This window comes from Pipistrellus kuhlii, unplaced genomic scaffold (genome assembly GCF_014108245.1).
Source record: "Pipistrellus kuhlii isolate mPipKuh1 unplaced genomic scaffold, mPipKuh1.p scaffold_m20_p_2, whole genome shotgun sequence".
Classification (NCBI taxonomy): Eukaryota; Metazoa; Chordata; class Mammalia; order Chiroptera; family Vespertilionidae; genus Pipistrellus; species Pipistrellus kuhlii.
Genome location: NW_023425515.1, coordinates 154,039,366 through 154,052,626, shown reverse-complemented (window position 1 = coordinate 154,052,626; position 13,261 = coordinate 154,039,366). Strand labels below are relative to the sequence as shown.

Here is a 13,261-nt window from a genome sequence, read left to right as displayed (position 1 = left end):
ACATCACTTCTATAACTTCTTTTATCCTTACTCAATTGTTACCCCCTCTATTTCCTTCAAGTTAACTGATTTCCATCAAGGCATACCAGTATTTCACACAGTGGTAGTTCCCTTCTATTAGATCTGTTCCTCTTAAGAGATCACACTGCCCTGGCCAGTGTGGCTCAGTTGGTTGGGCGTCATCCCATGTATCAAAAGATTGCCAGTCTGATTACCAGTTAGGGCACACGCCCGGATTGTGGCTTCAATCCCTACTAGGAGGTGTGCAGGAGGCAGCCAAACAATGTTATGTTCTAATTTCGATGTTTCTCTCTCTCTAAATCAATTTTAAAAAACCTTTAAAAAAAAAAGTAACATTAAAGTAACATACTTAAAGAGAGAGAACACTTACATACTTTTATCAGTTTATTTAGTCACAGATCTCAATTTGGGGACATTAACACCTCTTAGATTTTATTAACCAAATTGTGTTAGGATTTCAAGTAATGGTACAAATAATGATGATAATGAATATAGTACAACAAAAACAATAATCTCCAACATTTTTGACTACTTAGTGTGTGCTAGACACTGGCTATCCACTTTATATGAAGTATGTCAATTTTTATCTCAATTTTGAGTAAGGTACCATTCTTTCCTCCCTTATTTTAGGAAAAGGGAAAGTAACTTGCCCAAGGTCACATTTGGAGACCATACTGTGGTGGAGATGGGGGTTAAATCTCAATATATTTGACACCTTAGTCCAAGTTCTTAATTAGGCTATCTATTCCCCATACTCTATATATACTGGTATACAAAAACTAGAACATAAATATATATACCATTTGAGACTTCTCTTGTTTTCCCTGAGAATTTTTGAGAATTTCCTTGAGTAATTATGTGGTACTTCTCTTCCTATATTTTGTCGTTCTCTACCTTACAACTATATTCTACTATGAATACAAATGACCTATTTTTAATATAAATTGATCACTATTTGGTAAAGATATCTTTTAAAAATGAAATGCACATATAATATATGAGGTGGTTATAAAAATATCCAAACAGAAACTCAACATTTCTCTTTTTAAATAAAAACAATTTAAAATGCAATAAGAAATGATTAAAGCACATTGTATTTCCTATTATTTAAAAAAAAATAGATGTAGGAAAAGAAAAAATAAAAGTGAACAGCAAACAGCCAGCGAGGTACTGAAACTGGACAGCAGATTAACAGTCACCTTGATTCATAAAGGGTTTATGATTGGTTATTTTGCATGGTAAATACTTTACTAATAAGTGTCAAGTTTTAGAATTACCATTTATATACATACACAAACCCGAACACACATCCCCCAAAAGCTTTACCAACTCAAACAATTTATACCAAATCAAGGAGAATAAGAAAAATGAAAAACAATGCATATATTTAAGTGCAAAAGGCTTTTCCTCTGAGTCAAAGAATCATTCTATAATGTATAAATTATCCTTACTAAATTTCAACCCAGTGAGAGTTCTTTGAAAATACTAGGAAATTAGCTAGAAAACACAGTTTTATAGAAAAAAAAATGAAATTACTGAAGTTTTCTGAGTAAAAAAGAAAAATATTCACAAGATAGGAACTTACCACAATAGACAATAGTAAAAGTAGGGAGTAGGGTCAGCAACCAGGGGCAAGAGAGAAGAGAAAACAGAAGGCATTTTAATTAAGGAAATTTCAAAACAAACAAGCAGCAAATGGTAGCAAACACATTTTTTTTTTTTTAATGCAAGCATTCATTTAAGTTTTACAAGGAAAAAGCAAAAAACAAGCGTGCAACAATTTTAGAAGCTACAAAGCTAAAGGTCCAGTGAAAGGCAGTAACAAGATATAAACAAGAAAATAAAGCCTGTGTGACTTTTACCATGCAATAAACATGATGACAGAATGATATTAATGTCATAACCAGTGAAAATTATACCTTTCAGGGGTCGATTTAGCATCAAGCTGACTAGTAAACTGCTCAGAGGTTTCTATATAGCCTTTATGCTTACTTTTCAGCTAATTCCATTTCACGATAGGAAATCCATAAGGAACATTATCCCTCATAGATAACCATGGCAAGTCCTCATATGTCTTAATTAAGCCACAGAAATGAGGGATTATGTACTAAATATTAATAAGGTCATACACATTTCATCTGGAGAATTAAGGTAGGTGCAAAAGTACAAAAAAAAAGTTAGGAATCAATTCAGAAATGGAAGAAAATACAGTAATAACATTTATTGCTAAGGTTTTCTATTTGGATCCCAAAACAAGGACTGCAATACCAAAACCAAACAGAAAGCCTAAGCTGTTTAGTCAACATGAACATAACTACGAAGTGAGAAGTTAAAGCAGACAACTTTGCAAATACACCTCGCTTTAAATAAATTTGATTAATATTTTGCTTTTTATCTCATCAAAATAAATTAAAATGTATTTTATAGAATTCTTTCCTTTACATAAAAATTTAAAATGATGGTAATTCATTTCTTCCTGGCATTTTAAGATTTGATATAGCTTTCATGAGCCTAACCACTTAATACATAAAAGGCTGCACACATTGTTTTCATTAAATATTAATTATCAAACACTATCAGAATATGAGGTCAATTAAATTTCAAGTTCTCTCAATCTCTTTATAATCCCTCCCCCCAATGAAATTGAATTTCTTTCTTCAGGAGTGCTTATACTCAAGGTGAAGTGACTCAAGATCAAATTAACACATTCTTTCATCAACTCTAAGATGCACAATTGTTTTTGCATACATTTTCATAACTCTGTAGTTGGCATTAATCTTTGACCTGATAGGATTTTGTGGTTTAATACACAGGTTTCTTTTTCTTTCTTAAGTGCATGTAAATTAATGAGATGTCTTACAATTGATGGCATCTTAGATCAGATGAAATACAGTATTTTTTATTTACACCTCTGAGCAATAACACATAAATCGACCTCTGTAAAATGAGGTGAAACAATATGGTTAAAAAAAGAAATCTGTGTGTAAATGTTGATGAAAGAAAATGCTTCAAGGGATAAAAACAAACTAAAGTGATGACAAAGTGGCTCATTTACCAAAGAATCTCATTAGTGTAATACGGATTTCCATGCACTACCTACACCTCTTAATAATAAATTAAAAAAACAACTTATAGTATTTTAACAAAATTTCTTTGGTTAATGAATTCAGTTGATAGCAGATAGCAACAGAATGCCCACAGCTAGCACATGTGGGCAAAGCATTGGCATAAGAAATCTGATCAAATCAATCTATTAGTGTCTTTAACTAACTAAAACATTACCTACCTCCCAGCCAGTACTCTGTATAATAAAAAGTAAAAAAGGGCAGGTCATAAAAAAATTGTTTAAAAAGAACAAAAAAAGCCCAAAGGAAGTTCAGCAGTATAAAGAAAGGCACCATATATCATAAATTCTTCTCCACTGATAGCACTAGGATATTTTTAAACACCACATTCTTTCACTTTTAAGACCTCTGATAATTTCATTAAGTTGCTTGTTCAAAACCCAATAGCTAAAATTTTGCCCTTTAAAAACTTTCAAAGTGAAAGTACATATTTTGGGAAAAGAAAGCCTACTGCTTATTTCATTTGTGTATCTAAACTAGATCTCTAACTAAACTCAGCTGAACTACCTGGGGTAAATTGAAATAGAAATTGCAATTTTGCTCACTAGTCTTTGGTACACATGGATGCGAGTTTCTTGTAATTTACTAGCTCTAGATGTTCCAGAACTGACTTGTGTAATTTGCAGTTTACAGCTCTAGAAGCTGGAATAAGGCTCCTAGACAGTATATGTATAATTGAATATAAACCCCCCTCCTCCTTATGGACATGAATACTAGTAAATCTTTTGCAATTTCAATATTTTAGCAGACAACAATAAAATCCTGGCAAAACAGTATAGCAGCTCTATTTTAAGACTGTTAAAGTTTTTAGATTATATCATTTCATCTAGGACAGCTTAGTCAAGGGCAAGAAAGAAGTCAAGCTGACAGACAATAAAGAAGTAGTACTGAATATAGAAGTGGATATTCAGATTTCACTTCCTTCTTAGATGATGGCGGTAGCAGATAACAGCATGGGTAGCACAGGAAAGGAACAGTAAAGTGGAAGAGGAAAAGGCTTAGTAGGGTATTATGGAGTATTTAAATAGAGCCAAGGATTTAGTTTTAGGGACAGCAATTGCTAATAGTCTAATTGTAAACTAAGTTTATTTTGATTTTAATATTTGTGACATATGGATTCCATGAACTATAAACAAGTATTGAAGTTATACTATTATTATTGAATACATGTAAGACAACCATTTTATTCATTATTTTCATACTAGAAATATATCAAAGAATGATTAAATGGAAATATCTAGGATAAAACAGTTAAGTCCAGTTGAAATCACAAAATATTAGGGGTTTATTAAATTTTCTTACCATTTAATAAAAAATTAACTTAAAAAACTTTTTTGGCAGCCTAGAAATAAAAATTAATTTAAAAATCAAATTCATAATTATAACTCACACAGTGAAACAGAAAATACCACACAATTAAAAAAATTTGGCAACTAATTATCATTTTAAAAAGGAACACAAAAAATAAAAAAACACGACAAAGACAAGCTAAGTGGGAAGCTTATAATGATCTTAATCTACTTTAGGTAAATTCATTTTTTTGTTAATGAGCCTTGCTTTGGTCCTGAACCATCATTTTGACACCGTTCATTTATAACCTGATTAAAATGGTCATTCCATGGGATCCAGTTTGACATCAATTCAACGCAACACTAATGTTTTTAGACAGTTTTCTTCATTTATACAGAAGCTTGAAATTGCAATCATTACCTGATGAACAATTTTGCTGAATGCTTCTTGAAGTTTACCATGAATTGTGGATAGTTTCTTTGCATCCCGATTAGCTTCATGAATAGGAATAAGTACCTTGTACACCTCATTAACTGCTTCATACATGCCAGCCTGTAAGAATAAGATATTGCTTTCTTTTACATCAACAAGAAAGTAAATATTTGCACTTTATGAATTCACAATATATCTGCTACAATACCAACTGAAGCTTTTCCAATAGGACATAAAAACAAACAATACTAGTTTTAATTTTACTAAACTTAATAGAAGAATTTTTCACAATGTATTATCTTCTCTAGACGGATATAGACGCATATATATGTGTGTGCATTTAACACACACATGCATATTTATATTTCTATATAATTTGAATTGGACATTCTGCTTCTATCTACCCAGTAATTACTTCACTAAGGTAAATATGTGTGTGTACTTGTATATGCAGATAAACTTTTTAAAATATATATATTTTATTGATTTTTTTACAGAGAGGAAGAGAAAGGGATAGAGTTAGAAACATCGATGAGAGAGAATCATCGATCAGCTTGCCTCTTGCACACCCCCTACTTGGGATGTGCCCACCACCAACGTACATGCCCTTGACCGGAATAGAACCTGGGACCTTTCAGTCCACAGGCCGACATTCTATCCATTAAGCCAAACCGGTTTCGGCTGCAGGTAAACTTTTGCAGAAACTAATTCTGAGCAGAGAAATAAAAGAAATCCAATTATTAAATTGGTCACAGATACATTACTATCAGATAACCTGTGGCCTCCAACGAAACTAAAATTATTTAACTTTTACAAAATATTAAATTGGCACAGGAAATCCCCTTTGGGAAAACAAATGATTTATAACAAAACATGAAAATGTCATCAGATTTTCAGATTTTATTCCACTAGTGGCTAGTTGGCCAGCAGTTGGCCAAGGGTTACTCTGGTTATACTAAGTAAGGGACAAAATGTGTTTGTACTACTCTCCCATTCTCTTGTCCTTAATCATGGGTTGGTAGCTATAGTGAAGGAAGAAAGATTTTCCAAGAGCTAAAGAGTTCCCATTGCCTCACAAATCAGCAAATATATTTTCCCAAGGAAATAAACATATGGTTCTTATATTTTCTAGTTAGTACACAGGAATATGTTTAAACAGTCACATAGCTATAAGAGTGAAATAGATTTAGTGTAACTAAAATGCCTCAGTAATTATTTTAATTAAGATTAAATAGATTAATTGAAAAAGAATGAAATTCATTATTACATGCTATTTATTAAAAAAGAAATTCTGTAATTAGGTCATTGTACCACAATCTGAATTCACTACTTGATTATTAAAATTACACACACACACACACACACACACACACACACACACTAATACACACAGTGTATATTTATAAAAATATTCCATTAATAGCAAAAAAAAACCTTCCTCCCCTGCTAGTTCAGATCAATTATATTGAAACTCATGGAGCAGAGATCCAAGGTTATGAAAGACAAAAATTTTTTAAAGTGGACCAACACCTAACATTCTGAGAGTTATTTATTTATTTAAATTCTTCTTCTTCTAAATCTTACCCAAAGACATGCTTAGAGAGGAAGGAAGGGTAGAGGAGGGAGAGAGGGAGAGAGGGTGAGAGGGAAAGAGAAGGGAAAAAGGGAGAGAGGAGAGGGAGAGAGGGAGAGAGAAGGGAGAAAGGGAGAGAGGGAGAGACGGATAAAGGAGGGAGAGAGGGATAAAGAAGGGAGAGAGGGAGAGAGAGTTATCAGTTGCCTTCCATATGAGTCCTGATCAGGGATCAAACCTGAAACACAAGTATATGCCCTGATTGAGAATCTAATCAGCAACCTTTCCATGCACGGGATGATGCTCCAACCAACTGAGCCCCACTGGCTGAGCTAAGAATGATTATATTCAGACTACCTGGTTCTAAGAGCCATTACGATGCAGACGAGGATAGTCAGCCGGCTAGTGTTGCTCAGTGGCTCAGCACACATTATTACTAATCTGGAGCCACATTACATATATTAATTCATTTAATACTGACAACATTCCTATGATGTAGGTACTAGTATTAGATGCATTCAATGGGTAAGAAATGTAAAGCACTGATAGGTTGAGTAATTAGTGCCTGAAGTAATTTAACTACTAAGGTGGCAGAGCCAGGACTTGAATTCTGGCTGTATGCCTTTTAAATCTATACCCTTAACCAATATATTGCAAGGTAGGGGTAAGGTCAAGAGAAGAAATAACCAATTCCTAATTGTGGTACAATGGGGAAGTTGGGGCAGCATTGTGTATTATCTCAAGATACCATCTTACCCTAACATGTACCTCCCTGCCTCCTAAACCTTGATGCTGGGACACTAAGCACTCAGCAGAAAAGTCAGAGGAAGTAGGTGACCCTATCACCATGGTTAAAGAAGGGATTCAGCTAGTTCTCTCAACTTTCTTTGATAAACATCCCATCCTAGAACCACATGAATACTTAAATTTTTCACATACAGATGTGGAGGGACAGGATTGGGGTTAAAGTAAGGTAGGGTAGGTCACACAGAGATCTAGAATGTAGTTCATGAAATTCCTGATATGTGAGCTCCAGACCCCTAACACCTCCAGGCAACCAATGAGATGAGAAACCATAATCTTCCTGAGCACTCAACACACTCAAAAACAGATTCGCCCTTTCATCTAACCAGCAGGTCTTGTCAGTGTATCCAAGCAGGGAACTGAAATCATTCAGAGTCCTTGTTTTGTTCTGTTCTGTTTTTGTTTATAAAATTCTTTTCTGTTTGGTGGTGAAAGTTTTATAAACAACAACAAAAATCTGTTGTAGATTAAGCGTTGGTCAATAAACAAGCAAATAGAGAACACGAAAAGTGACAGATTATTAAGACTGAAAGGAGAGTAAGCAGTAATAAATTGATGAAGATTTATTCCTAGATAGTTCTTAAGGTACCCAGAGAAAAGTATTGCAAAGGAAAAGTAGGATCATAAGCAGAGAGAATAAATATACACATTACTAATAATCCAAAGATATGTAACTGGGGAAAGAGAATGAGCACGAGTCATTTACCATAGAGAAAGAAGCAGCTGCTTGCTCTAGCAATCCCACAAGTCCTGACTCAGTGAAGTACTTTCCAGAGCAGATGCCTTCTTCATCGGGAGATACGACATCATCTGAGACTGCAGACTCTTCTAAAACATTAGATGAAATATTCTAGGGAGAAAAAAAATCGAAAAGGTTTGTGAAATGGAATTTCTTATCATAAAAGATTTATATGAAGAAATAATTTAAGATAAAATATAGTTATCAGCTTAGGTTAAAAAAAAAAAAAAGGGGGTAATTAGCCCGGCTAGTGTGGCTCAATGGTTGAGCATTGACCTATGAACCAGGAGATTATGGTTGAATTCCTGGTCAGGGCACATGCCTGTGTTGTAGGCTTGATCCTGTAGATTGGTGCAAGAGGCGGCCAATCAATGATTCTCTCTCATCAATGATGTTTCTATCTTTCCCTCTTCTTCCCTCTCTGAAATCAATAAAAAAAATTTTTTTTTAAGGATATTCTATACACAGATAAAGACAAATCTCCAAAACCTTTTTGTAATTTTGGAGATGACAATAAAATGACAAGGTGACGCCAAAACCTGTTTGGCTAAGCGGTAGAACATCGGTCTGCGGACTGAAAGGTCCTAGTTTCGATTACGGTCAAGGGCATGTACATTGGTTGCGGGCACATCCCCTATAGGGGGTGTGCAAGAGGCAGCTGGTCTATGTTTCTCTCTCATCGATGTTTCTAGCTCTCTATCCCTCTCTCCTCCTCTCTGTGAAAAATCAATAAAATATATATATTTTTTAAAAATGACAAGGTGACAAGAAAACTTTTCTATCAATAAAAATTGTGAGAAATTTTTAAAAAATCATAGGCTAAGTAAAATATTAATATGACACTGTAGGCCTGGTACACAAAATGGGGGTTCCTCAGCCTGGCCTGCACCCTCTCCAATCTGGAACCCCTCAGGGGATATCCTACTGCCGGTCTAACATCCCTGTCGCAACCCAGGACAACTGGCTCCTAACCATTCACCTGCCTGCCTGATCACCTCTAACCCCTCTGTCTGCCTAATCACTCCTATTTTGCCCCACTGCCAGCCTAATCGCCCCTACCTTGCCCTACCTGCCGTCCTGTCTGCCTGATCACCCCTAACCTCTCTGCTTGCCTACCTGAATGCCCCTAACTGCCTCTGCCTGCCTGCCTGATTGCCTCTAACTGGCCTCCCTTGCCAGCCTGATCTCACCCCTACCTGCTCTCCCCTGCTGGTCTGATTGCCCCTAAAAGCCTCTGCCTGCCTGATCAACCCCTAACTGCCCTTCCCTGAAAGCCTGCCCTGCCCCCAACTGCCCTCCTCTGCCAGCCTGATCTCATTCCTAACTGCCCTCTCCTGCCAGCCTGATTGCCCCTAACTGCATCTGCCTCAGCCCCTACTACCATGGCTTTGTCTGGAAGGAAGTCAGATATCTGGAAGATGGTTGGTCAACCCGGTCTAATTAGCATATTACCCTTTTATTAGTATAAATAGATTATATAGGAAAGGGTTGCTTAAATGGCGGGGGAAGTCTTTTTCATCAGAAGGAGATGCTCTTGGCAGACAAAAATATATAATCTCTATATCTGGACTGATAGCCAGCTATATGCAGTATACTGCCAAATCAGTCATTAAAAAATTGAATCACTTTCTTACACCTTACACCAAGCAACTGTTGCCCTTAAAACTCCTCCTGAGGCCCCACGTTAGGTTCTGCCTTTGCAGTTCACCCAGAGTAGGTTCTGATTAGTCAGTTTCTATGCCAGTCAGCATCAAAAGCTCTGCCTCCTAGGCAGCCATTGGCTCTTTGCAATTCATCCAGATTTGGTTCTGATTGGTCAGTATCTACGCCAGTCAGCATCTCTGGGCCTATCTCTGGGCTTGATCTTAGAGGCGGGGATGATCAATAACAGCCCCAGGCTGCTGGCGAGTGGGCTGAACTGCTGACCTCTGGGAGAAAGAGAGCGGCTTGGCTTCTGGCGAGGCCCAGAGAGAGAAGCAAGGTCTGATCACCCTATTTCTTTCTCTGGGCCTCGCCAGCAGCCGCTCCCACTGCTGCTCACCCCTCCCCCCTCCCTCCAAGAGGTCAGCGGTTCAGCCCATTTGCCTGCTGCGCACGCAGCCTAACATTTGGTTAAGTCTTTGGTCATTTTGGATGTTACGACCTGGCTCTTATATATATAGATATAGATAGGACATCCAAGGAGATTTAAATAGTATTTAATTTAATTGTTCTTGTCAAAATTCCCTTTGAGGGAAATTAAGATACAAAAAAATGTTCTCTTTGATTTACCCAACACAGAGTTAATAAAAAAAAGCCTCAGGTATAATAATAAAAAAACACACACAAAAAAATCTTTACTCCCTAAGATTGGAATCAATCATTAGTTCTAAAAAGAAATGATGCATAAATACTTTAAATATTTTATTGTGATGTAAACACTTACAGGAGATACTCATTTGTCAATTTTTTCAGGCAGGTATAAGACCTGTTCTTTGAGTATGTGCCTCCAGATCAGAGTTCCATGCACTTTCTCTTGACTACTCATAATGCAACCATAATTTGGTATTTCCAGTTTTGGTTTCTATAGAGTAAAGATTTGAACTTAAAAAGTTTATTATATTATCCTAGATTTTTAGGAGCTTTTCCTGCAATCTTTTATATCTATCTGATCCAAAATTAACTCAACTGTTCTGGAGACTCACTTTTATCAAGTCTTTGCAAATCATTCAACTGATTTGCAAAGACTTGATAGTTTTCAAAGAAACAATAACTCACTTTCTTTTTGCATTTAGATTTCATCAGAGTTTATAATATTTAATAAAAATTAGAAAATTTCCAAACCTGGCATAACAGGTTTTTAAGAAAAGCAACACATAACTGACTCTTTGCAAGCAAAGAATTCAACTAGTGAATCAAAGGTACCTTTGTAACTCTAGTAAACTACCACTTATGAGCCAGGTATTAACATATTTTATACAGAAGATGGAGAATGTTGGTTTATCTTCTAGTTAAGTAAAATGTTGGTTTTTCCTCTAGTTAAGTAAAAGCCAAATAAAAGCTTCTACTGAATTTTGATCCTCAGTATTTTGAGTGTGTTCCATAGATGACATAAAAGTCCATAATATTTTAGGCAAAGAGAAAAAACATACACGGCATTGGCAATTCAGAGGTAAAACCATGGGGAGAGAATGAGCAAGAAGTATTCTTAAAAAATATATTAAAGACAGTGATATTGAAATGTTACTCCATCTTATGAAGCATACCTTCCATCTTTATGCTTTCCTTACCAGTCGAATTAATCTAAACACCAGGGAGAAAAATTAAAACCAAAAAAGGGCATACCTGGATTTAATTTAAGTCTGGCAGATTCCTACCTGAAATGTTACACAGCCCACAGGGAGATATTTGCGGTCCTCCAGCATGCTCAAATATTCTGCAACCAGTGCTGCTGAGTGGACCAGGCACTGCGCAGCCTCAGCGTGATTGCTGCGCTCCGAGTGCTTGCCAGCCATGTTCTGCAACCAGGTCAGACGCAGATCCGGAGAGGTCTGATAGCCCTTGGCAATTCTAAATAGAACAGAAATTCTTCCCAATTAGCATTGGCTTCCTAAGCTGAAGGGAGTTTAGATTGCTTTTTATGAGTAGTGTTTACCTACAAAGGTTTCTGTTATTTAACACAACCCATTAAGACAAGTTTTTTAGGGGTATGGAAATGTCTTTGTGTATGCTTAGAGAAAGTGGGCCCACGGAATGGGCAATATCAGGGTTTTTTTTAACGGAGGGAGAGGGAAATACTAAAAATAGCCGTGCCATATTAAAATCTGGCTATTAACCAAAACTGGTTTGGCTCAGTGGATAGAGCGTCAGCCTGTGGACTGAAGGTCCCAGGTTCGATTCTGGGGGTGTGCAAGAGGCAGCTGATCGATGATTCTCTCTCATCGATGTTTCTAACTCTCTATCCCTCTCTCTTCCTCTCTGTAAAAAATCAATAAAATATATTTAAAAAAAAATAAAAAATAAAATCTGGCTATTAAAGAAAACAATAAGGGAAAAACTATGAGAATTTACGTGTTCATTATGGAAAAACATAAAGATGTTTTATATTCAATAAAAAAAACCTTATAAATATATTTGTCTTGAATGTGCCCTTTAAAGAACTCCAAAACTGAAAAGAGAGTCATGTGGCAAAGAAAAAGCTTCAAGTTTTACTTACATCTTTCTACATATAATAGGAATTACAAAATTCTCAAAACGTGTTCCTAGACATATTCTATAGCATAACCATATTTAAAGTCAGGAAATGGTTATGATAAATATCACTAAAGGACTGATTTTTATATTTAAAATATGGGTTCTTGAGCCTTCTTAGGAAGTCTAGGGTCCAGGATGCCAAGGTGTTAAATGTGTTCTGATAATTTTTTTAAGCCCTCTCCTTTTTTATAATCAATATATATACTGAACAATTATGCATAGTTCTTAAAAGAAGGAGTATACAAGGGATGTGAAAAAGCCACCTAAAAAAAGTGCATTTTGACTTTTCAATCTACCATTGGGAAATGACTTAGTATTTGTGTGTTTATTTTTTTTTTTACCTGTTTCCTGTGTCTTACTAATTTAAGCCCTTAATATAGTATTATTATAAGTTAATCAAACAAATGGTACCTGTACATTAGATCAATCAACATTTCAGGATCCTCCTGGTGCTCCTTCATTTTAACAGTATCAGAAAGGATCATATGAAGATTGAAAACCAAATCTTGAACCTGTAGCAGATAATTATATGAAAAACATTCTTCAATTGCCATTCACAATTACTAAATTAGTTTGGAAGATATTTCCTAAGAGTACCTGAAGATTTCAAAACAAATAATTGATATAGTTAAGAGTGGGATTGCTGGAGTATCGTGGGTTAAGGGTACTAAACTTTCTACAGCAGACTTTTTTGTTTTTCAGTTTTCTCACCTGGAAACAAGTAGAATTATAAGTAGAAATAAAATATAGGGACAGAATAGATATAAAAAAGAATACAAAATATAATTCTCTCCTATGTTTCTGATTCTCCCAAAAGGTCGTTTGTAGAAAACTCAAGTTGTTAAGGCAAATTACTATTTCAATAATAATTGGAAAAAACATTTCATCATAAAACTTTCTGGTTGCCCATACTGCTCGACTATGGTTCTTTCTGTGACAAATACACAGAATTAAACCCTTCTTTTTTTAACCCAAGAAGGAAAAGTAGCTTATTGAAATAAAAAAATTCATCCCTGTCTATGGGATATGATATGTGGATTGAAA

At 35.5% G+C, this 13,261-nt stretch overlaps 1 protein-coding gene across 16 annotated transcripts in view; it reads right to left on the bottom strand.

The window, feature by feature from the left end:
* The window catches only part of DOCK7 (dedicator of cytokinesis 7), a 163,560-nt gene that overhangs the window by 19,894 nt on the left and 130,405 nt on the right, over window positions 1-13,261 (bottom strand). For 10 of the 16 annotated variants that reach the window (XM_036448238.2, XM_036448243.2, XM_036448241.2 and 7 more), the window contains 5 exons: window positions 12,629-12,729; window positions 11,341-11,533; window positions 7,952-8,095; window positions 4,857-4,988; window positions 3,308-3,322 (listed from right to left, as the gene is read on the bottom strand). In XM_036448238.2, coding sequence (XP_036304131.1) covers window positions 3,308-3,322; window positions 4,857-4,988; window positions 7,952-8,095; window positions 11,341-11,533; window positions 12,629-12,729 — 585 coding nt within the window. The remainder of the gene's footprint in view (window positions 1-3,307; window positions 3,323-4,856; window positions 4,989-7,951; window positions 8,096-11,340; window positions 11,534-12,628; window positions 12,730-13,261) is intronic. The other 6 variants (XM_036448240.2, XM_036448239.2, XM_036448242.2 and 3 more) reach the window with 1 other exon arrangement.